This window comes from Heterodontus francisci, chromosome 19 (assembly GCF_036365525.1).
Source record: "Heterodontus francisci isolate sHetFra1 chromosome 19, sHetFra1.hap1, whole genome shotgun sequence".
Lineage (NCBI taxonomy): Eukaryota > Metazoa > Chordata > Chondrichthyes > Heterodontiformes > Heterodontidae > Heterodontus > Heterodontus francisci.
The window spans coordinates 14,951,046-14,978,432 of NC_090389.1; the positions used below are offsets into that span (position 1 = coordinate 14,951,046).

Here is a 27,387-nt window from a genome sequence, read left to right on the forward strand (position 1 = left end):
AGCAAGGTGTCACCAGTGCCTTCAATGGCCCCAAGTTCCCTTCCTCCATTGCGCCAGGTCAGGGTATCACTCCAACAGCTTAATGACAGGGTTTGACAAATATAAACAGCTGCTACCATTGGGGGTACTTTAATCAGCTTTGTCATTCTGAGGCTGGTTGCAGGTCAAAGGAAATTGGATGGCCACTTGAAGGAAATAAACTTGCAAGGCTACGGGGATTGAGCAGGGGAGTGGAACTGACTGGATAGCTCCGTGGAGAGCCGGCATGGACCGGATGGGCCAAATGGCCTCCTTCTGTGCCATAAATGACTCTGTGGTCTGACCTCTGGCATCACTGAGCTGTTTGGTCTGCCCCCAACATCGGGGAGCATGCTGTGAGAGTCACAAATGCATTCATATCTTTGCAGCAACTGCACACTCCCAAGTATTGCATGTGTACAGTTGACCAGTTGTTGCTGTATCCAAGTCCACAGTATAAAGAAGGGCAGAAGCAGCATTAAGTGAACTGGGTTGTATGACTGAATGATTTCTATGAATTATAAATGAGACATGGTCAGGTTCAGGATTGGGACTTTTGTCAGGTCTGTCATAAGAGTGGTTACACTCATTTTCTAATGTAAGTTTTATTTTTTTCACACTCAAATTGTATGTATATAATGTATTCCATCAGCGAGAACTCCAGGGAGCACAAGATTAGGGAATTGCTGATGGCAGTCACATGCTCCTCCAGTCTACAGTGCTATTATCCCCGAATCTCCAAAGCATCATTTTGTCTGCATTGATGAACAGTAATTTCATAACTTTCACTTTATACTAATTTATGAAAACAGCATACACCTTCTGTCCACCCCTAAGCATGCACATATGATCTCTTTCTACATTGGAGGAGTGCCATGAATGGTAGGGGTGCTGCAGAGCTAGGCAGTGGTAGAGTTACTGGACATCAACGAGTGTATTCAGTGGTTGGGGTATTAGGCACCATCGAGTGTGATCAATGGTTGAGGTACTGTACACCATCAAATGTGCTAATTGATTGTGGTACCAGGTACCACTGAGTGTTCTCAATGGTTGGGGTTCTAGGCACCATTGAGTGTCATCAATGGTAGGCGCACTGTACTCACATTATTGCCTACACTCTAAAGCAAGGAAGCTCTGTTATCCTGACAGCTGCTCAGACCCACATTTTTTTATGATGGTCCCTATTTGCTGTCTCTTCTCCACTTACAAGTGAAGATGTGAAGCTGGATTCCCTCCTATTTAGCTATCAGTCATGGGTCTCCAGCCCCCAGTAGGCCCCAACTTGGAGCAGTGGCAAAAAGCAAGTTACATAGTGAGGAGCAGCATACAGAGTTCACATGTTCCATTTAACTACCGACTTTCCCGCAGGATCCCAATGAAAAAGTGGCTGAATTTACAGCTTGGCTCAAACTCGAACGCCAGTCCAAGGCTTCGGGCATTGCAACCAACAATAATCAAGGGCTACTTGCAGCCTGCCTACTCTTGCAAAAGAAGACAAAGGATTCGTTTTGAGCCATATTTAACTCATCTTACATTTAGCTTGTCAAAGGATACTCTTGAAATAAACCTGTTTGTCCTGTGGTGTTTCTTTCTCTAACTATAGAGAAATACCTGTGTCCACTTGCTAACTGCCCAGAGTGACTTGATTGAAATCAGGAGCTTGCTCTGTTGGGATTTGTAGGCATGTACAGTTCCATCCCATTACTCCTAGGTGTGGAATAGTGCAGTGCAGTATTCCTGAAAGTGGTCTTTGAGCATGGGATTGGGGCTGTTTATAAAATGTTGACTACCGCTGGCTTAAGCTAATGAGACCTGGGAATAAAATACTTTAAAATGCAGCCCAGGTTTTCCAAAAGTAAACAGCTGTTGTCATTTTGTCATGATTTCCAAAATGCTCTCAAATTGCAACTCTGCATATTGATCTCACACTTGCTACTGTGTGTCTCTCTCATGTCTCTGTGCTAGTCCTCCGTCCTTGCTATTTTTATGTGCCTGTTGTACTGCTCCTTATGTTTGTGAGTTCCAAATATCTCCTGCTCATTTGTGTGTCTGTGGATCTCGGGTATGTTTATATGTTTTTATATATGCTATAATTCCTTTTTCCATAGGGAGCTAATCCGATGTCTGAAGTGGTACATGGATCGATCTGCGGAAGTTGTGAGACAAGACCACATTCAAGAGGCAATGAGGGTACGAAGCGCAACTTCTGTGGTAACCCCAACAAAATACAGAAATGGAATAAAAGTTAATTACCAGTTATTACTGCCACTCAACCATATCAACAACCCCCTCCCCCTCGCCCCCCACCTTTCATTCACTCATCCTCTGCGCCACAGTAAGTTAGATTCATTGGACCTAGTACCCAGCTGGAAAATCTCTGAAACTTAATCCCTTGAATATTTGTTCATGTGAAAAGCTCACAGGTAGCAGATGATTCCTGCACCATAGAAACTGTTATGCCCTAAACACCTCGCCGGTCCTTCTCTCACAGCCGCTCTTTGCTTCCTTATTGCAACATTTTGCTTTTATTCCCCTCTGATTTTCCCTCTGCTTTTCATTGCATGTTAATGTTTTAAAGGGGCATCACCTTCATCAACCATTGTATGACTTTGGCTGGGACTTTGGAAGGCCCCCTGAAGTGGGGTCAGAGGTGTGTGGGGGGGGGGAGTGCAAGAGTATTGCGACAGGTGGCGGGGGGTCGGCGGGGCGGAGGGCTGGTCACCTCACCTTTGCCCAGCAATCTACCCAGGGGCAGGATAGGCCGACTACGTCCTTGCTACTCAGAGGCCAATTGAAGTCTTTAGGTGGCAATTAAGGGCCTCTTCCTGCTGCTGGGATCTTGCTGCTGGGATCTTACCAGCGGCGGTGGCAGCGGGGGAATGGGGCCTTTGCCACACAGGGAGGACACCTTGTAAAATGAGGCTCCCTCCCTGTGGGCTTGGGGGTGTCCCTCATTCGGCCAATTTGTGGTCCACAGACCCCCCACTAGGAACAACTTCCCCTCCCCCCCCAGAATCCCCTCCCTCTGGACGGCACGACCAAACCCCACCCCTCCACCTTCTGGACTGGCCCCTGTGACCCCATCTCACATACCTCTGTTCTGGGGTTCCACCACTGGGACTGGGTCGGAGGCCTCTGCAGTATCGACAGTGGCCACCACTCACAGTGACGCTGTCGATACTGCTGAGCTACCAGCCCTCCGATTGGCCGGCAGCTCTTGGAGGTGGGATGCCTCCTCCTAAAACCTTGATTCAAAAAGACCAGAGGATCGCTCTGGGGGGCACAAAAAGGCAGAGGTGGGGGTCCCCCCTACATTTCGGTCTGGCTTTGGGAGCCCTGCCTCCAGCACAAAACCCAGCCCTTTGTGTGTGGCGAGAACTGAATGCCAGAGGTTATATAATCACAATAATATCTCACACTGGTGACTTGTTAATGCATTTGATGCTTTCTTGGATCATCATTTTGCTCCAAGCTTCCAAATCCCTACCCTCTCCTACCCACAGTGGCACAGTGGTTAGCACCGCAGCCTCACAGCTCCAGGGACCCGGGTTCGATTCCGGGTACTGCCTGTGTGGAGATTGCAAGTTCTCCCTGTGTCTGCGTGGGTTTTCTCCGGGTGCTCCGGTTTCCTCCCACAAGCCAAAAGACTTGCAGGTTGATAGGTAAATTGGCCATTATAAAAATTGTCACTAGTATAGGTAGGTGGTAGGGAAATATAGGGACAGGTGGGGATGTTTGGTAGGAATATGGGATTAGCGTAGGATTAGTATAAATGGGTGGTTGATGTTCGGCACAGACTCGGTGGGCCGAAGGGCCTGTTTCAGTGCTGTATCTCTAATCTAATCACTCATTAGGCTTCTAATCCCAATTCCACTCCTGAATTGTTATTTTGTTCCCAATTTTCGAATCCCTTCCCCACCCAATCATCAGGTTTCTAATTCCAATCCTGGAGTATCACTTTGTTTCAGGCTTCCAGTTTGACTGCCTGATCATCACTTAGAAAAAATCATAGAAAGATTACGGCACTTGGCTTCCCATTCTATGATTCTGTTGTTTACTTCCACTTCTTCAAATTGAAATGAAGCTAATTTAGCCATGCCTGCTGTGTATGTGTATTTTTACTTGTTTTTTTCTCCCCCCTGTGTAGTTTCCTAACAATCCACTGGAAATCACTTGAAATGCATTAAAAATCCAATTACCAATTTTCTATGCTCAACGATGTGGAAAAACAAACCCTTCACGGGTACTTTAAATACAACAGCCTCTGCGATTTTACTTTTCATAAAAGCTATAGTTGTGTACTTGCCGTATACGTATATAGTTAGTTACTGGCCTCATTCTGGAACAAATGAGAGTGAGTGTTTCTGGAGGAGGAAGTCTCACTTTGTTTTTCTGGAGCCAGGTCAGGCCTGACTTGTGGAATTACACTGCACAAGTTTAACATCAGTGTGCAGTGGAAACTAGAAAGTGCTTCACCTTGATGTTAAACTTGTAATGTAGATGCACCCAAGTCTCTGTGGTAGAGAACACTCTGGAGATGCATCCTCCATTCTCAGATCCGGCTTTGCATCCAGAAATGATGGTGTTTACAGTGTCCACTATAATCAGTTAAAGATTTCTGAAATACCAGTGCTGACAACCACTGCATTTTTTACTGTGCTATAAATGCTGAAGGTAAAATCGGTACTGACCATTACAATTTCTTCATTCCCCCCAAACGACCAGTAATCCAACAATGTGGGGTTTTGTAACATTATCATACAAATGGCAGCATTTATCTTGACACTGGCATTTACACCGTGTGAATTTCTTACCAAAGTATAACAAAACTTCCATTATAATGCATTTCTGACTGGCTACCCAGCACTTTTTAATGAAGCTGTGCTGCTCCAAAGATATGCTGTAGATTGTAGCCAGGGCAACAGTGGGAGTGCTGCAGTTGGACTCAATGCCTTTAGATTCAGGAGGGAGAAATTCAGTTGAGATTCTCACTGCTGATTCCATCTAATGACCCTTGCTGGAAAGGGTTCAGGTGTAGATATTGGGTGAGGTCATATTTAATTGTGGCACTCCTCAGTTGAATAACACTGTCCAGGCTCGCACTTGAAGAAAGGACATGGAGTGAAGTATTGAAAACTGGCTGTACCTCATTGTCACTCATTGTCCTCAAAAGAGGAGGGAGGTAAATTGGTGGAAGAATAGGAGCTGAGAGATTTATTATTTTGTTCATTGGATGCAGGGGACAATGGAAAGTCATTCCCAGTTTCCCTGAAGGTATTAACCACATAGTGTGGGATTGGAGTCACATATACTGGATAGAGGTAGCAGGTTTCCTACACTTCTCCAAAGGGCAGTGGTGAACCATTTGCCTTTTTAAATGGCAACCAGGCAACTTGCATGCTTGTTCTGGCAATTCAGTTTTACAACTTGCTATGGTGGAATTTGAACTCTCAAACTCTGGGCTGCTGATCTAGTACCACTAAGCTACTGGCCAGAATTGTACGCCGCCCCAGCGGGTCGGATGGTGGTGTGGGGGCGGCGTAAAATTGAGCGGCAGGCTCTGGGAGGCCTAACCGGCCTGATTCCGCCTCCGACGAAGTTTACAGAGGTCCGGGGGGAGCAGGGGGTGAGAAGCGGCCAGCCCGCCCAAGGCCAATCAAGACCCTTAAGCGGCCACTTAACAGCCACTTAAGGGCCCTCGCCCGCCTCCATGGGTATTTTACCCGTGGCAAGCGGGTGTGCCAGGGACGTGAAAGGCCGCTTAGCTATAGCTGCCGGCCTATCCGCACCCGGGGGGTGGGAGGGGGCCTGGCAATCAGGCACAGGGTGCCCGATTGAGGGCCTCCCCCTCCTCCCATCCCAACCCCGGGATCCAAGACGCCCCCCTCCCCCCAAACGACCACCCTAGCCTTACCAGGGCACGACCAATTCCCCTGGTACGGCAACCCAAACTTACCTTCAGTACCGGTTCCTTGGTATCCTCCTCAGCCGGCTGGGCTGCAGTCCCAGCAGTGGCCACTGCTCCCGGTGGCGCTGCTGAGACTAAGAGCTGCCGGCCTGCTGTTTTGCTGGCAGCTCACTGAGGCGGGACCTCCTCCCTCAAGTGGGTGGAAGTCCCGCCTCGGGCCAGTTAAAGCCTGGGGATCCGTAAAATACGGGACGGATCCCAGGCTGGGCGGAAGCGGGTTCAGCACCGACATTTACGTTGGAGTCCGGCCACTGTAGAATTCCAGCCACTGTGTGACATAAGCCCTTTGGGCCACTGTGGAGTCTGCTATTCAATGTACATGTCCGTGAGGTCAGCTTTAAAACATTAACTACAGTGGGAAGAGTGTAGGGTTTATCTGGATGGAGATAAGCCAAGCTGGGTCACTGACCTTCCTTATTTGTATTTATCCTACATAACTGTTTCCGTTCTCCCCAGGCCTTGGAGTATTTGTTCAAGTTTATTGTGCAGTCACGGATCTTGTATTCAAGAGCAACAGGTGGGATAGAAGAGGAGCAGTTTCGTGCCAGTATTCAGGAGCTCTTTCAGTCCATCCGCTTTGTCCTGAGTTTGGATAGCAGAAGTTCTGAGACCCTCATCTTCACACAGGTTAGTCCAGTAACTGCCATCAGGGATTCAAGTCCAATGCAGTATCAGAGCATGACAGGAACAAGCCCAATGGTAACAGACACCTACAAATAATCTTAACAGTACTGTTGCAGAGTGCAGTGACTTAAGATGCTGATTTTGCACCTCTCAGGCTTTAGTTTCTATCCAACCCAGATTGATGGGATGAAAATCTCCATTGTCTGCTGGCTGTAAGGATCCCATTTGAAATGGGATCAGGCAGCCTCAACCCAGTTCCTCTTGCATATGGCTAAATCAGTCCATAACTGGCAACTTCACTCAGTCTACAGGATGGCTGATGCAAGAAAATGTAGCACTAGTATATGAGGGTAGCTCCCTGTGTTTATGGCTGAGACACACTGGGGAAGAGTAGGAGAATCTTTACTGTCCTTCTAATTACACTGTACCTGATCATGAGTGCTTGATGTTACACTAGGTGACAGAAATTGCAGGTTCCATTCCATGGCTGTAGCATCTCTCACCTTGACAAGCATAAAATTCACCAAAACCAGTAAAATAAAATGTCATTCTGATTCTAGTAACCAAAGTTGATGGCCACCTTATCTGTCTCCAGCCTGAACTTGGATAACTCTCACTGCAACTCAGTGTTAGGAGTCTGAGCCATTTCACATGCCAGTCAAGTAAGTATTTTATGTTGATAGTGTTGCTGAGAATGAATAATTGAAAGTTGGGAGTGTTTTCTCATGTTCTTTGTAAAGATACTCTGAACTGTGCTGTTCAGGATATTTGCATGCTGTGTGGATAAATTATTCCATTTACTCTGACATTGCCAGTAGTCCCACAGATTATATATATTGATGAACTGAGCAGCTTTTTATGCTATTGTTTCTCTTGTAGGCTGCTCTTCTCAATTCCTTCCCAGCGATCTTTGACGAGCTGCTGCAGATGTTTACAGTGCAGGAGGTGGCAGAGTTTGTGAGGGGGACACTGGGCAGCATGCCCAGCACTGTGCACATAGGTCAGTCTATGGACATAGTCAAGCTGCAATCCATCGCACGGACAGTAGACAGCCGTCTCTTTTCATATCCAGGTAAGAGACAGGAGTACACAGGTATGGTCCATATGAGCCCCTCGCTCTTAGTAAGGTATGTCTAGAGATGGCACTAAATAAGCTATATAAAAAGGAAACAAAAAACACTTTTAGAAAGTTTAGAGCCGATCATATATTTTTCTGGGCTGGCGTATTTGTTTCAGGGCTGCAGAGGGAATTTTCCCAGGCAAGGGGATGTGTGTTTGTGTGTGTATAATAGTTTCAGTGGAGAGAAGGGAGGGTCACAACTTGTGAAAGGTGACTATGAAGCTTGAGTGCGAGAGGGCAATAGAAAGAAGGCAAGTGTGAGTGTTGGCTGCTTGGATGGGGATGTAAGGTGTTTGCAGGGAGAGAAATGAGTGGAACTGCAAGGTGTGTTGATAGTGCAAGAAAATGCTGGACAAGTCAGAGTGTGGGGTTTGGCCCCCATAAGCATTATGCCGTTCACCTTTCCTGCCCCTCCTGAGGTCCAGGATCCTCTTGGTGCACTGTCTGCAGGTTGGTGGGACCAACTTCTGCTGCTGACTTGCTTGGTCACTTCCATCCACATCTGCTCAGCTGGCGCGTTTATCCCCTTCCACCTGTTCTCCCCACCGTTGGAAGAGCTCACCTCACTGCAGCTCCTCAGATCCCACAGCTGGACGTTCAGGTAGGAGCGAGACACCCGGGAGCAGCCTTCCCAGGTTTCCTCTCCATTCCTGTGATTGCTGCAGCTGGTGAGCCCTTGTATCTCAAGCCGTATTCCTTTAATTAGAAATCTTTCCTGTGACAGAATGGAAGCATCATCCCGCCCACCCTCCCTAACTGGTCAGGCAACCGCGAGGTGGTATGCTAATGCCGTGGCTCAGTTGAAGAGCCATGGCAAGTTGCACAAATTAGTTAATCAGACTCCCGACAGGAAAATGGTCCCCCTGTTTTGGCAGGGGCTAAGTCACAAGATTACGCCCGTAGCATCTATGTAATTCTGTAGTTGGCCCAAGTGACCGTTTTTTGAGCTGTACAGTCTATGTACTTGGTTTCAGGTGAGTATGTTAGATTTATTATGCTTATGCATGTACTGAGGCAGTACGTTTTTAGAAGTATTGGCAATCTGTTTGCACTTAGTCCCTGCCATCGGGTCCTCCGAGATGATCCTAAGTGTCTCCAGGCAAGTGTGATGCTTAACTCACTTCTTGGAGCAAGACTCCAAAGCCACAAGGTGGCAGATTTGGAGGTCTTCACTCCTTACTTTCACCTCTGACTACCCTGGTACTTTAGCTGTTCTGGTAATGTCATTAAATATCCTGCACAGCAAAAGGATCATAGGGTTCAAGGAGGTGGAACTTACTTTATCAAGTGTGTATTATGTTCTTGGCAGTACCCCGGTTTTCCAATCCCAAACAGATCACCACTTCTTGCTCTGCATCTGCATTACAAGGATATGTAGATCTGAGTCTCCAAAGTTTGCTGATTTCTTCAGCCTCACTGCCCTCCTTGTTGCCCGTTTCTCCAGTGCTATTATTGTCGCTTTAAACAACAGGTTATGTCATGTAGCTGCACTAGGTCTCCACGTCACCTCCACGAATTTTCTGGACCCTACTCCACCATTTCCCCCACAGCCTGTATCCCTCTCTTTATCTAATTTAGCAGATTCTGCAGCTTACAGTAGGGCCAGTGCAATGATCTGTGGGCAGGCAGAGGTTCAGCTTTGCCTCAGTTCCAATGGCACAGTCAGAAGTTCAGGTCCACAGCCGCTAAGCATCCAATGTACAGCTATCCAGAGTTTATGAATGTGTACCCATTTCAATTATCACCTTACATTTTTTTTTTACAAAATGACACCTGATTCCGGCAGGGAATCTATTTTGACAGCTGTATGTGTTTATGTTGAAGTGTGGCTCAGGGCACCGTTTCTTCTTTTCACAGATGCCCGTCGGATCTTGCTGCCTGTTGTTCTCCATCACATTCATTTGCACCTGCGGCAGCAGAAGGAGCTGCTCATCTGCTCTGGAATCCTCAGCAGCATCTTTTCCATCATGAAGTCAAGCTCCCTGGTATGCTTCAGTCCTACATATCGGAGTGCTGGTGCTGGAGTATTTTCACATAGAACCTCTTGCTATCTCAAGTCAGGCCAGTTCTCAGTGAATTCCTCTTTCTTTGTTAGTTTTCCTATGGAATGTCTCCCCTTCTTCCTCTCACCTCTTCCAGAACATTCTCTCTGGGTTTTTTAGTCTTTTGTTTACTTTTTATTTAAATGCATGTTTATTTTAGAGATTAAAGAGCAAACTGCAAGTGATGGAAGTCTGAAATTAAAAACTGAACATTCTATAACTGCATCATAACAACTGAAAGATAAAAATTAGTTTAAGGTGTTCGACCAAAAGGCCCCACCCTTACATTTAACATCAGTCTCTTTCCGATGCTGACTGACTAGCTGTGTATTTCTGGCATCTTCCATTTTCAATTCATATATGTTCCCCACTTCTCATCTCCTTCTCCAGATCACCTGGTGTCACCGTCTACACTCTGGGCATGGAGGCTGCCTGTCCCTAGTCGTAGTCTGTAACTTGCTACAGGAAGATGCATGAGTGCTGCTACGGGGACTGCTGGGACTGGATTTTAACCAGCCCTTTGGGGATGGGCTGGGAATTGGGAAGGCAGGCAAAATGGCACAAGAAGGCAGTGGGCCATTTTGCCAGCAGCAGCAAAAGTAGCAAATGGCCTGCCTGGAACCCAACTCAGCCACTTAAGTGGCCAATTAAGGGCCTTTTCCCACCACTGCTGGCATTTTACCAGCTGCTGGGGGGCCTCCACTGCATGGGGAGATCATCCAGTGAAACCTGGTGGATTCCTGGTGCTTTCCAGGTGGGGGGCACACCTATTCATGTGCTCTTTGGCCTAAGGAGGGTCTGCTGGCAGCAATATTTGTCCCTGTGGCAACAGCAGCAGCACTTGACCTTAGTGACACCCCCCCATTCCTTTGCAACTGGGGGTTGGGGGGGTGGCGGTGGGCAGCAGACTAGCCCTGGCATCCCCTGACCCTCCTTACCTGATTGAGAGCACACAACCATTGATGCATCTTCATTATCCAGGTGCTAAATAACCCTCTGTGCTAAGCATTACACTAGCAACCAAATTAAGATTGTCAGTTGGGCTCGCAGTGTGGTGCATTCGCATGTACTGGAAGCTACATATATTAATACACAGAGCCCTGTTCTTTGCAGACAGAAAGAACGTGTACACACATTGCACCTGTTTCAGCTAAACAAAATAAGTGACAGCCATTCGCTGGTTCGTTCCTCAGGGAAATGCCTTGACCAATCAGAGTCAAGCCGCCTGGTTTAAATTTCAAACAAAGCTTGGCAGTTAACTGTCAGTCACCATAAACTAGTGCATTCTCCATGGCAACATCTCTACCAGAGTCCACTTGCCAACCAATCAGCACTCTCCTCATACAGTATAAATTGTTGCTTTCCCTTACATTGATATTCTTGTGAATTGTCCTGATAAGTGAAAGTCAAAAAGCTTCGACATGTCTATTTTCAGCAATACTCAAGTTCTGTACTACCAAACAACTATTCCATCTACTCCTCATCTAGGCTATCTTTGCCCATCTGATTTTCCCAGTCTATGTAGATTAAAATCCCCCATGATGATCACTGTACCTTTCTGCCAAGCCCCCGTTATTTTTTCCTTTATACTCTCTCCTACTGTGTGGTTACTGTTAGGGGGCCTGTACACCACTCCCACAAGCAACTTCTTACCTTTATCATTTCTCATCTCTACGCAAACTGCTTCTACATCCTGGTTGCCTGAGAATGACCTATTGCACAATATTAACAGAGCCATCCCTTTATCTTTTCCTAGCTGCCTGTCCTTCCTAAATGTCATGTACCCTTCAATATTCAGGTCCCAATCTATGTCATCCTGCAGTCATGTCTCTAATGGCTATTGCACTTATTTATTTCCATTTGCGCTATCAATTCATCTGTTTTGTTTCGAATGCAACTTGTATTCAGATACAGGGCCTTTAGTTTTGTCCTTTATTTCTGTAACCTCTAGCCTGGTCAGGTTTGTACGCTCCCTTCTTATCATGGGATGTTTATCATTTCCCATGTGAATACTTTTCACTTGCCTTGTCACTGATTTACTACATCTTCCCAAATTTGATCCCTTGTCTCCACTATTTAGTTTTAAACCCTCTACTTCCCTAGTTATGCAGCTTGCTAGAACACCAATCCCAGCATGGTTCTGATGTAGACCATCCCAATTGTACAGCCCCCACTTTAACTAGTACTGGTGCTGGTGCCCCATGGCACCATGGAAACAACTTCTGCCACACTCATCTTTGAGCCATGTATTTATTTCTCTAATCTTATTTGCCCTATGCCAATTTGCACATTGTTACAACTGAGGTGGGAGGAGTGCACTGTTAATTCAGTCCCACTTCTCCACAGGTCACAATATATATTTAAATTTTCCCACTTACCGAAACAGTTAATTAAATACTCTAAATCCCCATAATAAAGCACACCAAACAGGGTTTCTTTAATAAACAAAACTCTGTTTATTCTAAAACCAAGTCTTAACCAATAATGAAGTAAATATATATACATAAATCAAAATATTAAAGCCCCATAATATCCTAACCCTCATGTACAAAACAGTTAACTGGGGGGAGAAAAAGGGATTTTTGTTTACAGCTGTTTAAGGAATAAACAAAACTTAGACTGCAATGATCTGGAAGGAGGTTCTTTGGTTTGGCGAGGTGTCCCAAGGTTGAATAGTTGGATGCCACTCAGACTTTCCAGGCAAGGTTGATGAAGTGTTTTGGATAGGTGTTCAAAGAAAGTCAACTGCAAAAGCTTCACATAGGTCTTCCATCAGGTGTGCAGCAACAGGTGTCAGTTCTTACACATTTGGTTCAAATCTTTTAAAGATGCAAGGTTTCTACAAACATTCAGGGTGTAACTCTCCCCTCCCTGATGCATCAGTATCTGTAGCTCAGCCTCCAGCTCAATGACTGAGCCAAAGCTCCTCAAGTCGCAAACACTTACTACAGATGTGCTTGCCCTGGATGTCACTGGCATCCAAGAGTTCCTACATGCTGCAGCTGTGACACATCACCAGTCCTGCCATCCTTGATGAGTTTTAATTAACTAAATTTTATTCAATTATTTATATATTTTAACATTACTACTAGTTCCTGTACTATTATAAACCATAAGAATAGAATAGACCTTACTTACCAGATACTCAAACAGCTAGCTTCTTCCCCTGTAGTAGAGTAAGAACCAAATCCTACAAGGTGAAAAAGTTAGAAAAAGCAAAGGAGCACCTCCTTCCAACTCCCTCGACTCACTGACCTCCCAGAACTCTCAGTTTAGATAGGCTACTAATTAGATTGTTTGAAAAAAAGGAAAGGCTGTCAGTTTTAATTAATACCTCTCGCCCTGCTCTGCTTATACTCATTACAATACTCAGTGACAGTCCTAATTTGAACCAATACACTCCCTGCTGGTCTCTGATAAATTATAGAAGTACAAAATCTGCCCTAGTTTTGAGTTAGTATGCTTAAAAAAACAATCAAGTCTTTTCATATTTGATTTAGATTAAAAGCTTACTGGTGTACTCACCCCAGATACTCCATTCCCCTGCTCTCGATTGTCATAGAGCATTACAGCACTGAAACAGGCCCTTCAGCCCACTGAGTCTGTGCCTACCATCAACCACCCATTTATACTAATCCTACATTAATCCCATATTCCCTATCACATCCCCATCTTCCCTTAATTCCCCTACCACCTACCTACACTGGGGGCAATTTACAATGGCCAATTTACCTATCAACCTGCAAGTCTTTGGCTGTGGGAGGAAACCAGAGCACCCAGCAGAAACCTACACGTTCACAGGGAAAACTTGCAAACTCCACACAGGCAGTACCCAGAAACGAACCCGGGTCACTGGAGCTGTAAGGCTGCGGTGCTTGCCACTGTGCCCAAGTGATATCACTTTAAATCTCCACTCTGCTCCCACTACTCTCGATTGAGAGCGTGGTTAGTAAAACATGTGGAATCTTGGGCTTCATAAATAGAGGCATTAAGTATAAAAGCAGGGAAGTTATGTTGATCTTTTACAACGCTCTGGTTAGGCCTCAACTGGAGTATTGGTGTCCAGTTCTCATACCACACTTCAGGAAAGATGTGAGGGTCCTTGAGCACAGCACAGAAGAGATTTACCAGAATGGTTCCAGGAATGGAGGATTTTACAAGGTTAAGTTGGAGAAGCTGGGTTTGTTCTCCTTAGATCAAAAGGAGATTGAGGAGAGATTTAATAGAGGTGTATAAGATAATGACAGGCTTAGAGAAGTTAGACAAGGAAAAACTGTTCCCATTAATAAATGATAAAAGGACTAGGAACACAGATGGAAAGTTTTGGGCAAGAGATGCAGAGGGAATATGAGGAAGCACTTTAAATATAGCAGGTGGTAATGACTGAGAACTTGCTGCCCACAAGTGTGGTGGAAGTGGAGACGATCAATGACTTCAAAAGGAAGGTGGATGGGCACCCAAGAGAAATAGATTTGCAGGGCTATGAGTATCGAGCCAGGAGTGGGACTGATTGCATATGGCATGGACTTAATGGCTTCTTTCTGTGCCATAAATGACTACAGATTCAGCAGGTCTGGCAGCATTTGTGAAGTGAAACAGAGAGTTAGCATCAAATCTGACCTTTCAGACCTGGGAGGAGTTACAAATGCAATAGGTGTTGAACAAGTGAAAGAAGGGGGCTGGGAAAAACAAAAGGGAATGTCTGTGATAGAAGAGAGATTAAAATGACCAAAAGGAGTGGTAACAGGACAAGCATAAGAGACAAAAAAGGTGTCAAGAAGGTGGGAATGACATGATCCTGAATAGCTGTCATCCAACAGCAAGTCAAGGAAATGAGAAAACAAAAAACAAACGAAGGAAAAAACAGAACAAGAGGGGAAGAGGTTACAATCTAAAATTGTTGAACTTAATATTGAGTCCAGAAGGCTGTAAAGTGCCCATTCGAAAGATGAGGTGCTATTCTGAGCTTGTGTTGAGCTTCATTAGAACACTGCAGCAGGCCAAGGACAAAAAGGTCAGAGTGGGAGCAAGAGTGGAGATTAGTGACAGATGACTGGAAGCTTGGTATCATGCTTCTGGACTGAACTGTGGCCACCCAGTCTGCATTCGGTCTCCCCAGTGTAGAGAAGACCAGTGAGCAGCAAATACAGTATACTAAATTGAAAGTACACACAAATCTGTTTCATCTGGAAGGAGTGTTGGGCTCATGGGCAGTGCGTAGGGAGGAGGTAAAAGGCCATGTGTTGCATCTCCTGTGCTTGCATGGAAAAAGGTGCCATAGGAAAGGGAGGTGTTAAGGGTGACTGAGGAGTGGGCAAGGGAATTGTGGAGGGAACAGTCCCTTTGGAATGCTGAAAGGGAAGGGGGGAGGAAGAGATGATGTGTTTGGTAATGGCAGAAATGGTGCAGGATGCTTCTTTTGAATATGGAGGCTGGTGGGGTGGAAGGTGGGGACAAGGGGAACCCTATTGTGCTTCTAGGGAGAAGGAAAATGGGTAAAAACACTTAAGTTGCAATGTTTTAAGGGCAAATAAAACACATTCGACTTTAGGGTGTTTCTTTGGAGTTCAGTACTTCAACACATCAAAACCATATCTGGCCTAGTCAGCGTGCACAACCAGTTCAACTGACTCATCAAGCTTCACAATTGCTCTCTTTAGATAGATGACAGCTTTCCGAGACCTCACCTCTTGGCCATCATCCTGAGCATTCAAGTATTTCAATTTTCCAGTATCTTTTCCTGCATGTCCCACAAATGTCACATTCCTCCATTCATTAGACCTGTTTGGAATATATATCACCTGGGTACCCACTCTGGACAATTGGCTTTTGGATGCGATAGCTCTGTCCTGAATGTCATGATCACTGATGACCTTGATCTACTGTATTCTGTTCTTCAGGACCTTCATCACATGAGCTACAAGATGCCTTATTTACTTCTATGAGCTGCTGAGAGTCTGAGATTGTAATTCAGATCATTCATGAAGAATGGACCTTAGCAGTTTAATTGCCGTGTTTGATAACTACGGTCTTATCACCCATTAGGTGACTAGGGTCTTTTCATTAGCTGTGAGCCTCTTTTATAGTATACTAAATCTCTTGAATAAACTCAGTCTCAGATGGTCTTTTACAATGCCTCACTGCTTTCTGAACTGAGACCTCAGCCTAGATGAAAGCCTATCTCCCTGCATTGATTAGCAAAAAAGTTAAGCACCATTTCATCGATCACCACATGATTCCTTTCACAAAGTCCATTGCTGAAAGAACTTTCATCTGTGGTATTTGTGACTATGTTCATATTTTTGCAGATTTCAACTTTATTGACAAATTCCTATCCATTAGGAGTCAGAAACCTAGCTGGTGTCCTATGTCCAGTCCTTATCTATTGCTCCATGATTTTGGCTATAATAACCCTTTTGCCCTTACTAAGTTTATGGCAAGGAGAGGAAGGGGTACAGCCCTTCATGTCCTTCCTCTTATTTGACCACAACAGGATTTAGTCCTTTTTAAAGAGTGGATGTGCTTACCACCTCTGGTGAAAGAACCAAAGGTGAAATACTCAATTGGACAGGTTTTCTTGGGTTTAAACAAGGTGAGATTATACTTAATCTAAAGTTGATTTAAATAAAATACAAAAAAAAAGAGATGGACACAGGGAAGGAGAAGAGAGAAAAGATCGAGACTTGTCTGTCTTTGTCCAAGGGAAACTCACAGCATAGAGGTGGACAGATGGTCACTTGACTGCATCAGTGTATTTTCTGGAACCTTCTAATGAGATTCAGGGTTAGGAGTTTCCATTGGCCCCAGGATGCCAATATTTGCACTTGGAGAGGTTTGCTCTTTCAAAGTCAATGTGCCAGGAATGCTTTTAATGCTGTGCTAATGAAAGCAATCTTAGATAACTCAATTATAAGAGCAAGTCATTGTTTTGGGTATAGACTCAGACATGTCACCTGTTGGAGACATGGGAATGTGTAGGGTGTTCAAATGCAAATCATGGTGGCTATCTTGTCTGCCAACTTTTTTTTTAAAGTTAACTTTAGGAATTTTCTTCATTAAAAGAATAATTCATTGGTTGGAAACTTACAATATGCCAAAGGAAGAATTGTAATAACTTTTCTTGATTATAGACACTAAATCTTGCCAGGTCTATAAAATATAGGATGAACATATTTCTAGCTTTCTCATACCTTCAGATCCCTGGCAACTACCCTGTTAAAGTCACTGGCAACTAGAAGGCCTACAGTTGGATGTGGCAGCATCCAATAGCTTTTAGATTTCACACTTCATTAATCTCTAAGCCTTGTATACTATTCAACTACACCTGCATCTTTTAGCAGGACTAACAAGAGGAGCCTTCATGAATATCCCCACCCTCAATGAGAGTGCCCAGCACATCATTGCAAAAGACAAGGTTTTGCATCCATCTTCAGCTGGAAGTACCAAGTGGATGATGCATCTCTGCCTCCTCCTGAGGTCCCCAGCATCAGATGCCAATCTTCAACCAATCCAATTCACTCCATGTGACATCAAGAAATGCTGAAGGCACTAGAGACTGCAAAGGCTATGGGCCCTGACAACATTCCAGCAATAGTACTGGAGACGTGTGCTCCAGAACTAGCTGCATCCCGAGCCAAGCTGTTCCAGTACAGCTGCAACACTGGCATCTACCCAGCAATATGGAAAATTGCCCAGGTATGTCCTGTCCACAAAAGTCAGGACAAATCTAACCTGGTCAATTACTGCCCCTATCAGTCTACTCAAAATCAGCAAAGTGATAGAAGGGGTTGTAGACAGTGCTATCAAGCAGCACTTGCTCAGTAATAACCTGCTCACTACTGCTCAGTTTGGGTTCCAGCAGGGCCACTCAGCTCCTGACCTCAATACAACCTTGGTCCAAACAGGAACAAAGCTGAACTCGAGGTGAGGTGAGAGTGACTGCCATTGACATCAATGCAGCATTTGACTGAGTATGGCATCAAGGAGCCCAAGCAAAGCTGAGTCAGTGGGAATCAGGGGGAAACTCTCTGCTGGTTGAAGTCATACCTAGAACAAAGGAAGATGGTTGTGGTTTTTGGAGGTTAATCATCTCAGTCCCAGGACATCACTGCAGGAGTTCCTTAGGGTAGTCCTAGGTCCAACCATCTTCAGCTATTTCATCAATGACCTTCCCTCCATCATAAAGGAGGGAAGTGGGGATGTTTGCTGATGACTACACAATGTTCAGCACCATTTGCAACTCCTCAGATACTGAAGCAGCCCATGTTCAGATGCAGCAAGACCTGAACATCCAGGCTTGGCCTGGTAAGTGGCAAGTAAGATATGCAGCACACAAATGCCAGGCAATGACAATCTTGAGAGAATCTAACCATCTCCCCTTGATGTTCAATGGCATTACCATTGCTGAATCCCCCAACATAGAAACATAGAAAATAGGAGCAGGAATAGACCATTCCGCCCTTCGAGCCTGCGCAGCCATTCAAAAAAGATCATGGCTGATCATCTAAGTCAGTACCCTGTTCCCGCTTTCTCCCCATATCCCTTGATCCTTTTGGCATTAAGAAATATATCTATCTCCTTCTTGAATATATTTAATGGCTTGGCCTCCACTGCCTTCAGCGGCAGGGAATTCCACAAGTTCACCGCCCTCTGAGTGAAGAAATTTCTCCTCATCTCGGTTCTAAATGGCATACCCCACATCCTGAGACTGTGACCCCTGTTTCTGGACTCCCCAGCCATCGGGAACATCCTCCCTCCATGCAGTCTGTCTAGTCCTGTTAGAATTTTATAGGTTTCTATGAGATTCCCTCTCATTCTTCGAAACTCTAGCGAATATAGGCCTAGTCGACCCAATCTCTCCTCATACATCAATCCTGCCATCCCAGGAATCAGCCTAGTAAATCTTCTTTGCACTCCCTCCATGGCAAGAATATCCTTGGGGGGTTACAATTGACCAGAAACTGAACTGGACCAGCCACATAAATGTTGTGGCTACAAGAGCAGGTCAGAAGCTAGGAATTCTGTAGTGAGTAGCTCACCTCCTGTCTCCAATGCTTGTCCACCATCTACAAGGCACAGTCAGGAATGTGATGGAATACTCTCCACTTGCCTGGATGAGTGCAGCTCCAACACTCCAGAAGCTTGACACCATCCAGGACAAAGCAGCCACTTGATTGGCACCCCATTCACCACCTTCAATATTCACTCCCTTCACCACTGCTGCACAGTGGCAGCAGTGTGTACTATCCACAAGATGCATTGCAGCAACTCACCACGGCTCCTTCGTCACCTTGAGATGGAGGTTGAAATCGCCAAGGATAGAGGGTTGTTCAGTGCAGAAGCTGAAGGAGGAAATCAGTGAAGATATCTTGAGAAAATCATAACAAGAAATGCTGGAATCACTCAGCAGGTCTGGCAGCATCTGTGGAAAGAGAAGCAGAGTTAACGTTTCGGGTCAGTGACCCTTCTTCGGAACTGACAAATATTAGAAAAGTCACAGATTATAAACAAGTGAGGTGGGGGTTGGGCAAGAGATAACAAAGGAGAAGGTGCAGATTGGACCAGGCCACATAGCTGACCAAAAGGTCACGGAGCAAAGGCAAACAATATGGTAATGGTGTGTTGAAAGACAAAGCATTAGTACAGATTAGGTGTGAATATACTGAATATTGAACAGCAGCAAGTGCAAACCTGAAGAAAAACAACCTGAAAAAAACTGGGGATAGGTTGTCTACCAATATCCATTATAAGCCCACTGACTCCCACAGCTACCTCGACTACACTTCTTCACACCCTACCTCCTGTAAGGACTCCATTCCATTCTCCCAGTTTCTCCGTCTCCGACGCATCTGCTCTGATGATGCTACCTTCCATGACGGTGCTTCTGATATGACCTCCTTTTTCCTCAACCGAGGATTTCCCCCCACTGTGGTTGACAGGGCCCTCAACCGTGTCCGACCCATTCCACGCACCTCTACCCTCACCCCATCCCCTCCCTCCCAGAACCGTGACAGGGTTCCCCTTGTCCTCACTTTTCATCCCACCAACCTCCATATCCAAAGGATCATCCTCCGCCATTTTCGCCACCTCCAGCGTGATGCCACTACCAGTCGCATCTTCCCCTCCCTTCCCCTGTCAGCATTCCGAAGGGATCGTTCCCTCCGCGACACCCTGGTCCACTCCTCCATTACCCCCACCACCTCGTCCCCGTCCCAGGGCACCTTCCCTTGCAATCGCAGGAGATGTAATACCTGCCCATTTACCTCCTCTCTCCTCACTATCCCAGGCCCCAAACACTCCTTTCAGGTGAAGCAGCGATTTACTTGTACTTCTTTCAATGTAGTATACTGTATTCGCTGCTCACAGTGTGGTCTCCTCCACATTGGGGAGACCAAGCGCAGACTGGGTGACCGCTTTGCGGAACATCTCCGCTCAGTCCGCAAGCAGGACCCTGAGCTTCCGGTTGCTTGCCATTTCAACACTCCCCCCTGCTCTCATGCTCACATCTCTGTCCTGGGATTGCTGCAGTGTTCCAGTGAACATCAACGCAAGCTCGAGGAACAGCATCTCATCTACCGATTAGGCACACTACAGCCTGCCGGACTGAACATTGAGTTCAATAATTTCAGAGCATGACAGCCCCCCACTTTACTTTCATTTTTAGTCATTTTTAGTTATTTTTTCTTCCTTTTTTTTTTACATTCCTTTTTACATTTTTTACAATCTTTTTTTGCATTTATTTCATTTCATCTTAGTTTGTTCAGTTTGCTTACCCACTGTTTTTTTCAGGTTGTTTTTCTTCAGGTTTGCACTTGCTGCTGTTCAATATTCAGTATATTCACACCTAATCTGTACTAATGCTTTGTCTTTCAACACAGCATTAACATATTGTTTGCCTTTGCTCCGTGACCTTTTGGTCAGCTATGTGGCCTGGTCCAATCTGCACCTTCTCCTTTGTTATCTCTTGCCCAACCCCCACCTCACTTGTTTATAATCTGTGACTTTTCTAATATTTGTCAGTTCCGAAGAAGGGTCACTGACCCGAAATGTTAACTCTGCTTCTCTTTCCACAGATGCTGCCAGACCTGCTGAGTGATTCCAGCATTTCTTGTTTTTGTTTCAGATTTCCAGCATCCGCAGTATTTTGCTTTTATTTGAGAAAATCATACTTGGGAGGGCAGTAGAGAACTGTGATTTTTAAAGAGGCAAGAGGAGTGGAACAAGGTGAGCTGCTCAAGGAGGAGCAAGTCCCAAAGGAGTAGGGGGTCAGGACAAGGTGTGATCTGGTGATAAGTGTCACACTGCCACTGTGTGGGTCTTGACAGGGCAAGTGGTGAAATATAAGGTGGGGAGGCTTCATTAAGGGAAAGTTATCACCCCTCAGCTAGGATTCTGTTAAGGCCATGATGTAATCCATCATAAGTTCATGGATGACAGGTCCTTGTTCACAAGTGAACAGACATTCTGGAGGGAGATGCGCAAAAGGGTGGCAAGAGCTGATCTGCTGGCTGATTCCAGAGTCTGCAGTGGAAGGAAGGAGTTGGACAGGAAGGAAGCTGCCAAGACTGGCCTCTGTGGGTACATTGGATGAGCAACATCAGGTTTTCAGGGGATACAATAGTGTCCTGACTGGACAGATCAATTGGTTTTCCAAAAATAAATGCCTTATCATGCTTCATGTCAAGTTTCATCGATGCCTTTCCATGAAAGGTTTACTCAGTTGCATAGATATCTCACTAGAGACTGCATCAGTACTTGTAAAATAGCAGGAGTAAGCCATTTTATATGGAATTACAACTCTTTAGTGACCTCAATGTGTTATCACCAAACCTAAAGCAAGTAGTTTATGTTCCTTAATCTTGTGTTGATCCTCACTGGTGAATCAAGATAATATTTTAACCAATCTGTTTCATATACTGTTCAAGTACAAACACCATTTAGTACTGCAGTTAAAAGAAGTCCACAACTAACTCAGGAGTGAAACTCCTTGTATCTAGTCTAATTTGTTAGGATTCATCATTACTGTCATCCTCTTCCTCAGAATTCTTTGTCATGTGACATCAAAGGACCCTGTTTCTCTGCTTTGGGCAGTTCACCACATAGACCTATTAACTTTCTTGGGCATACCTGGAAGTCATTCTCCCATTATTTTTGATTCAGTTCAGTTTTCTACTGCAATAACCAGATCTACTAAAGGTGCTTTCACCCTCAGTCTGTCTATCTTTAATTCTTCCATTGCATAGTGTTATGACCGAGGTGGGAGGAGTGTGCTGTCTTTTCTAGTTCCACTTCTCCACAGGTCACATTTAAAATGTTTACCTAGTTACCGATGTGGTCAATCATATACTCTACTCTTTATCCCAGAATAAAATACACCAACCAGGTTTCTTCAAACAAAATCAGTTTATAAGACAAGACTTAACCAGTAACAAAGTAAAGCATTAACAGATTGAAATACGAAAGTTGCTTTTTAAATTCCCCACACAAAAGGTACAGAAATTCTCTCTGCAGGAAGTCTGCTACAAAAGACAAAAAAGCACTTTGGCCAAATGCTTGCTAATTCTTGAAGAAAGAAATAAGAAAGATGTCAGTTGTTCCTTTTTGGTCTTGCATCCCCAAATATGCATGGACGGCTGTCACTGGGATCTTTCTAGAGCAGTTCTTTTCAGGTGATGTTGAGGATCAGTTTGACAGGCTTTCCAGGAGAAATGCAGCATCAGGAGTTTCTGGCAGGGTTTCCCAGGAGAACATACATACGAATTAGGAGAAGTAGGCCATTCGGCCCCTCAAGCCTGCTCCGCCATTCAATAAGATCATGGTTGATCTGTTTGTGTTTCAAATTCCACACTCCCATCTACTCCCCAATAACCTTTGATTCCCTTGCCTAACAAGAATCTATCTACCTCCACCTTAAAAATATTCAAATGACCCTGCCTCTACCACCTTCTGGGGCAGAGAGTTCCAAAGTCACACAACCCTGACAAAAAATTCTCCTCATCTGTCCTAAAAAGGCAACCCCTAATTTTAAAACAGTGCCCCCGAGCTCTGGACTCACCTACAAGAGGAAACATCCTTCCACATCCACCTTGTCAAGATTTTTCAGGATCTTATAAACTTCAATCATGTCCCCTCTCACTCTTCTAAACTCCAGTGAAAATAAGCCCAGCCTGTCCAACCTTTCCTCATAAGACAACCTGTTCATTCCAGGTATCAATTTAGTAAACCTCAACCACATCCAACACATTTACATCCTTAAATAAGGAGATGAAAACTACACAGTATTCAAGATGTGCTCTCACCAGTGCCCTGTATAACTGAAGCATCACATCCTTACTTTAATTTCAGTTCCTCTCATAATAAAAGATAGCATTCCATTAGCCTTCTTTATGACTTGCTGTACCTGCATACTAACTTTGTGACTCATGCATGAGAACGCATAGATCTCTCTGCACCTCAGAATTCTGCAGTCGTTCTCCATTTAAGTAATACTCTGCTTTTTTATTCTTCCTGCCAAAGTGAATAATTTCACATTTTCCCACATTATACTCCATCTGCCAGATTTTTGCCCACTCACTCAACCTATCTGTACTGGTCTGCAACCTCCTTATGTCCTCGTCACAACATACTTTCCTACCTATCTTTGTGTCATCTGCAAATTTAGGTACCAAGCCATTGCTTCCCTCATCTAAGTCATCGATATAAATTGTAAAAAGTTGAGGCCCCAGCACAGACCCCTACGAGACTCCACTCTTTACATCCTGCCAATTAGAAAAGGACCCATTTATGCATACTCTTTTCTGTCAGCCAGCCAATCTTCTTTCCATGCCAATATGTTACCCCCTACGCCATGAGCTTCTACTTTGTGCAATAACCTTTTATGTGGCACCTAGTCAAATGCCTTTTGGAAATCCAAGTACAGTATATTAACAGACTCTTCTTTATCCACAGTGCTGTTACTCCTTCAAAGAACTCCAATAAATTAGTTAAATGATTTCCCTTTCACAAAACCATGCTGACTATTCCCGATTACCTTGAATTTTTCTAAGTGCCCAGCTATAACCTCCTTAATGATCAATTCTAACACCTTACCCACGACAGACATCAAACTAACTGGCCTATAGTTACCTGTTTTCTGTCTCCCCACAACCACCCACCACGCCCCCCCCTCCCAACTTCTTGAATAGAGGGATTATATTTGCTACTTTGCAGTCTGATGGAACCTTTCCAGAATCCAGCAAATTTTGAAAGTTAGCACCAATGCATCTACAACTTCATTAGCCACCTCTTTTAAAACCCTAGGATGAAGCCCATTGGGACCCGGGGACTTGTCAGGCCGCAGCTCCATCAGTTTGCTCAGTACCGTTTCCCTGGTGATTGTAATTTCACTAAGTTCCTCTCTTCCTTCCACCTCCTGATTTACAGCTATTACAGGAATGTTTTTTTGTATCCTCTATAGTGAAGACAGAAGCAAAATATTTGTTCATTTCATCAGTCATTTCCTTATTCTCTACTATTAATTCCCCATTCTCACTCTCTGGAGGACCAACACTCTTTTCCTTTTCAAAGACCTGTAGAAACTCTTGCTATCTGTTTTTTACATTTCTAGCTAGCTTCCTCTCATACTCTAATTTCTTTTTCCTGATTAACCTTTTAGTCATTCTCTGCTGCATTTTATAGTCTGACCAATCAGCTGACCTGCCACTCATCTTTGTGCAGTTATATACTTTTTCCTCAAGTTTGAGGCTTTCCTTAACTTCTTTAGTTAGCCACGGATGGTGGGTCCTCCCCTTAGAATTCTTTTTTATAGTAGGAATATAAATATTCTGAAATATCCACTTAAAAAGTCTGCCATTGCTTCTCTATTGATCTCCGATCCTAGTAACCCAGTTCACTTCAGCCAGCTCAGCTTTCATGCCTACATAGTTGAACTTATTTAAGTTTAAAATACTAGTCTTAGATCCACTTTTCTCTTTTAAACTGGATGTAAAATTCAATCATATTGCGGTCACTGCTACCTAAAGGTGCCTTTACTCTGAGGTCATTAATCCTGTCATAAAACTAAGTCTAATTTAACCTGCTGTCAGGTTGCTTCTTCATTAATCCTGTCACATTACCACTTGCTCCATACAGTTTTTTCCTCATGTCACCTTTGATTCTTCTCTTTAAATTGGTGTCCTCTGGTTCTCAACCCTTCTGCCAGTGGGAACAGTTTCTCTCTCTCTCTCCATAACTTCCTTGCTTTTGTACTCCACGCCTTGATTTATAAAGCCCAAGATTCCATACAATTTATTAACCCCTTTCTCAACCTGCCCTGCTACCTTCAATGATTTGTGCATATACACCACCCCACCCTGGTCCCTCTGCTCCTGCACCCCCTTTAGAATTGTATTCTTTATTTTGTATTGCCTCTCCTCGTCCTTTCTACCAAAATGTATCACTTCATATTTCTTTGTTAAATTTCATCTGCCACATGTCCACCCATTCCACCAGTCCATGTCTTCTTGAAGTCAATCACTATCCTCCTCACAGTTCACAACACTTCCAAGTTTGTGTCGTCTGCAAATTTTGAACTTATGGCCTGCACACCCAAGTCTAGGTCATTAATATAAATAGAGAAAAGCAGTGGTCCTAATTCCGATCTCTGGGGACCCACACTATATACCTTCCTAAAGTCTGAAAAACAACTGTTCGACACTATACTCTGTTTTCTGTTACTCACCCCACTTTTAATCCATGCTGCCACTGTCAGTTTTATTCCACGGGCTTGAACTTTGCTGATAAGCCTGTTATGTGGCGCTTCATCAAATGCCTTTTTGAAGTCCTTGTACACCATATCAACCACACAAGGGTGTGATATTTGTCCTCTGGTACCATCCCTGTAACTAAGGAGGATTGGAAGATTATGGCCAGTGCCTCAGCAGTTTCCACCCTTACTGCTCTGTATCCTCAGATGCATCTGATCTGGTCTTTGGTGTCTTTAAGGCCCCAACAACCCCACTGCCTTGTGGGCGTCTCGGGAGAGACCAAGGCTAAGGGAGTAAACCCTAACAGAAAATCCGGAGCGGAACCCCGTAGGCGGTCATGTGTCACCTTTGGCATGTTTCCGGCAGTTCCTGCAGCCATACTGGTGCCAAACGTCGTGTCCTGCACTCCTTTGGACCCCACCAGAAAGGCCGAGAGGGGGGTTTTGACGACTGGGCAACTCTCAACCTCCATAAATTTGCCCAGGCATGCGCCATGGAGAGGTCACTCCATAGTTGCCTCACAGCGACTGAAACAACACGGAAGGTTCACAAACCACTGACCACCTCCAGGCGCGTATCCATTGTCTCTCGAGATAAGGAGGCCCAAAAGAAAAAGAACACAAAACTAAGTGTCATATAACCTGCTCTCTGATTGATTCTACAATGTGTTGCTCTAAGAAACTCTCAAAAGCATTCTATGAACTCCTCATCCAGGTTACTATTGCCAATCTGATTTTTCCAGTTTATATATAGATTAAAATCACCCATGATTATTGCTGTCCCTTTTTCACAAGCATCCAATATTTCTTCTTGTATACTTCCTCCTACATTGTAATTACTGTTAGGGTGCATGTAGACCATTCCACTACTGACTTCTTTCCCCTACTATTCCTCATCTCCACCCAAACCGATTCTACATCTTGATCTCCTAAATCAAGGTCATCTCTAACTATTGCACCAATGCCATCCTTAATTAACAGTGCTATACCTCCACCTTTACCTAGCTTCCAATTTTTCTTGAATGTCATATGCCCCTTAATATTCAGGACCCAATCTTTGTCATCCTGCAGCCATGTTTCCATAATGGCTATCAGATCATATTTATTTACTTCAGTGTGTGCTATCAGTTCATCTACTTTGTTAGAAATGCTACATGCATTCAGATAGAGCCTTTAGTTTTGTCTTTTTGTTATCTTTGTAACATCTAGTCTTGACTGTTGGTGTGGTCTTAGGTTTTTTCTCTGTCCATTCCTGCCATTATCTGGCCTTCATTTCCCATATTACTATTCTACTCCTGCCTTGACTCTACATTTACCCAAGCTTCATACATACAAACATACGAATTAGGAGCAGGAGTAGACCACTAGGCCCCTCAAGCCTGCTCCGCCATTCAATAGGTTCATGGCTGAACTGATTACTCCACATTTCCACATACCCCCGATAACCTTTCACCCCCTTGCTTGTCGAGAATCTGTCTGCCTCTGCCTTAAAAATATTCAAAGACTCTGCTTCCACCGCCTTTTGAGGAAGAGAATTCCAAAGACTCACAACCCTCTGAGAGAAAATATTTCTCCTCAACTCTGTCTTAAATGGGCAACACCTTATTTTTAAACAGTGACCCTAGTTCAAGATTCTACCACAAGAGTAAACATCCTTTCCATATCCACCCTGTCAAGGCTCCTCAGGATCATATATGTTTCAATCAAGTTGCCTCTTACTCTTCTAAATTCCAGCGGATACAAGCCTAGCCTGTCCAATCCTTCCTCGTAAGACAGCCCACCCATTCCAGCTATTAGTCTAGTAAACCTTCTCTGTACTGCCTCCAACGCATTTACATTCTTCCTTAAATAAGGAGACCAGTACTGTACACAG

General features: G+C 44.5%; 1 protein-coding gene across 1 annotated transcript in view; it reads left to right on the forward strand.

The window, feature by feature from the left end:
• dock3 (dedicator of cytokinesis 3) overlaps positions 1-27,387 on the forward strand; it is a 1,369,418-nt gene that overhangs the window by 1,140,916 nt on the left and 201,115 nt on the right. Inside the window, exons 22-25 of the mRNA XM_068052296.1 lie at positions 2,127-2,208; positions 6,443-6,613; positions 7,490-7,682; positions 9,588-9,715. Coding sequence (XP_067908397.1) covers positions 2,127-2,208; positions 6,443-6,613; positions 7,490-7,682; positions 9,588-9,715 — 574 coding nt within the window. The remainder of the gene's footprint in view (positions 1-2,126; positions 2,209-6,442; positions 6,614-7,489; positions 7,683-9,587; positions 9,716-27,387) is intronic.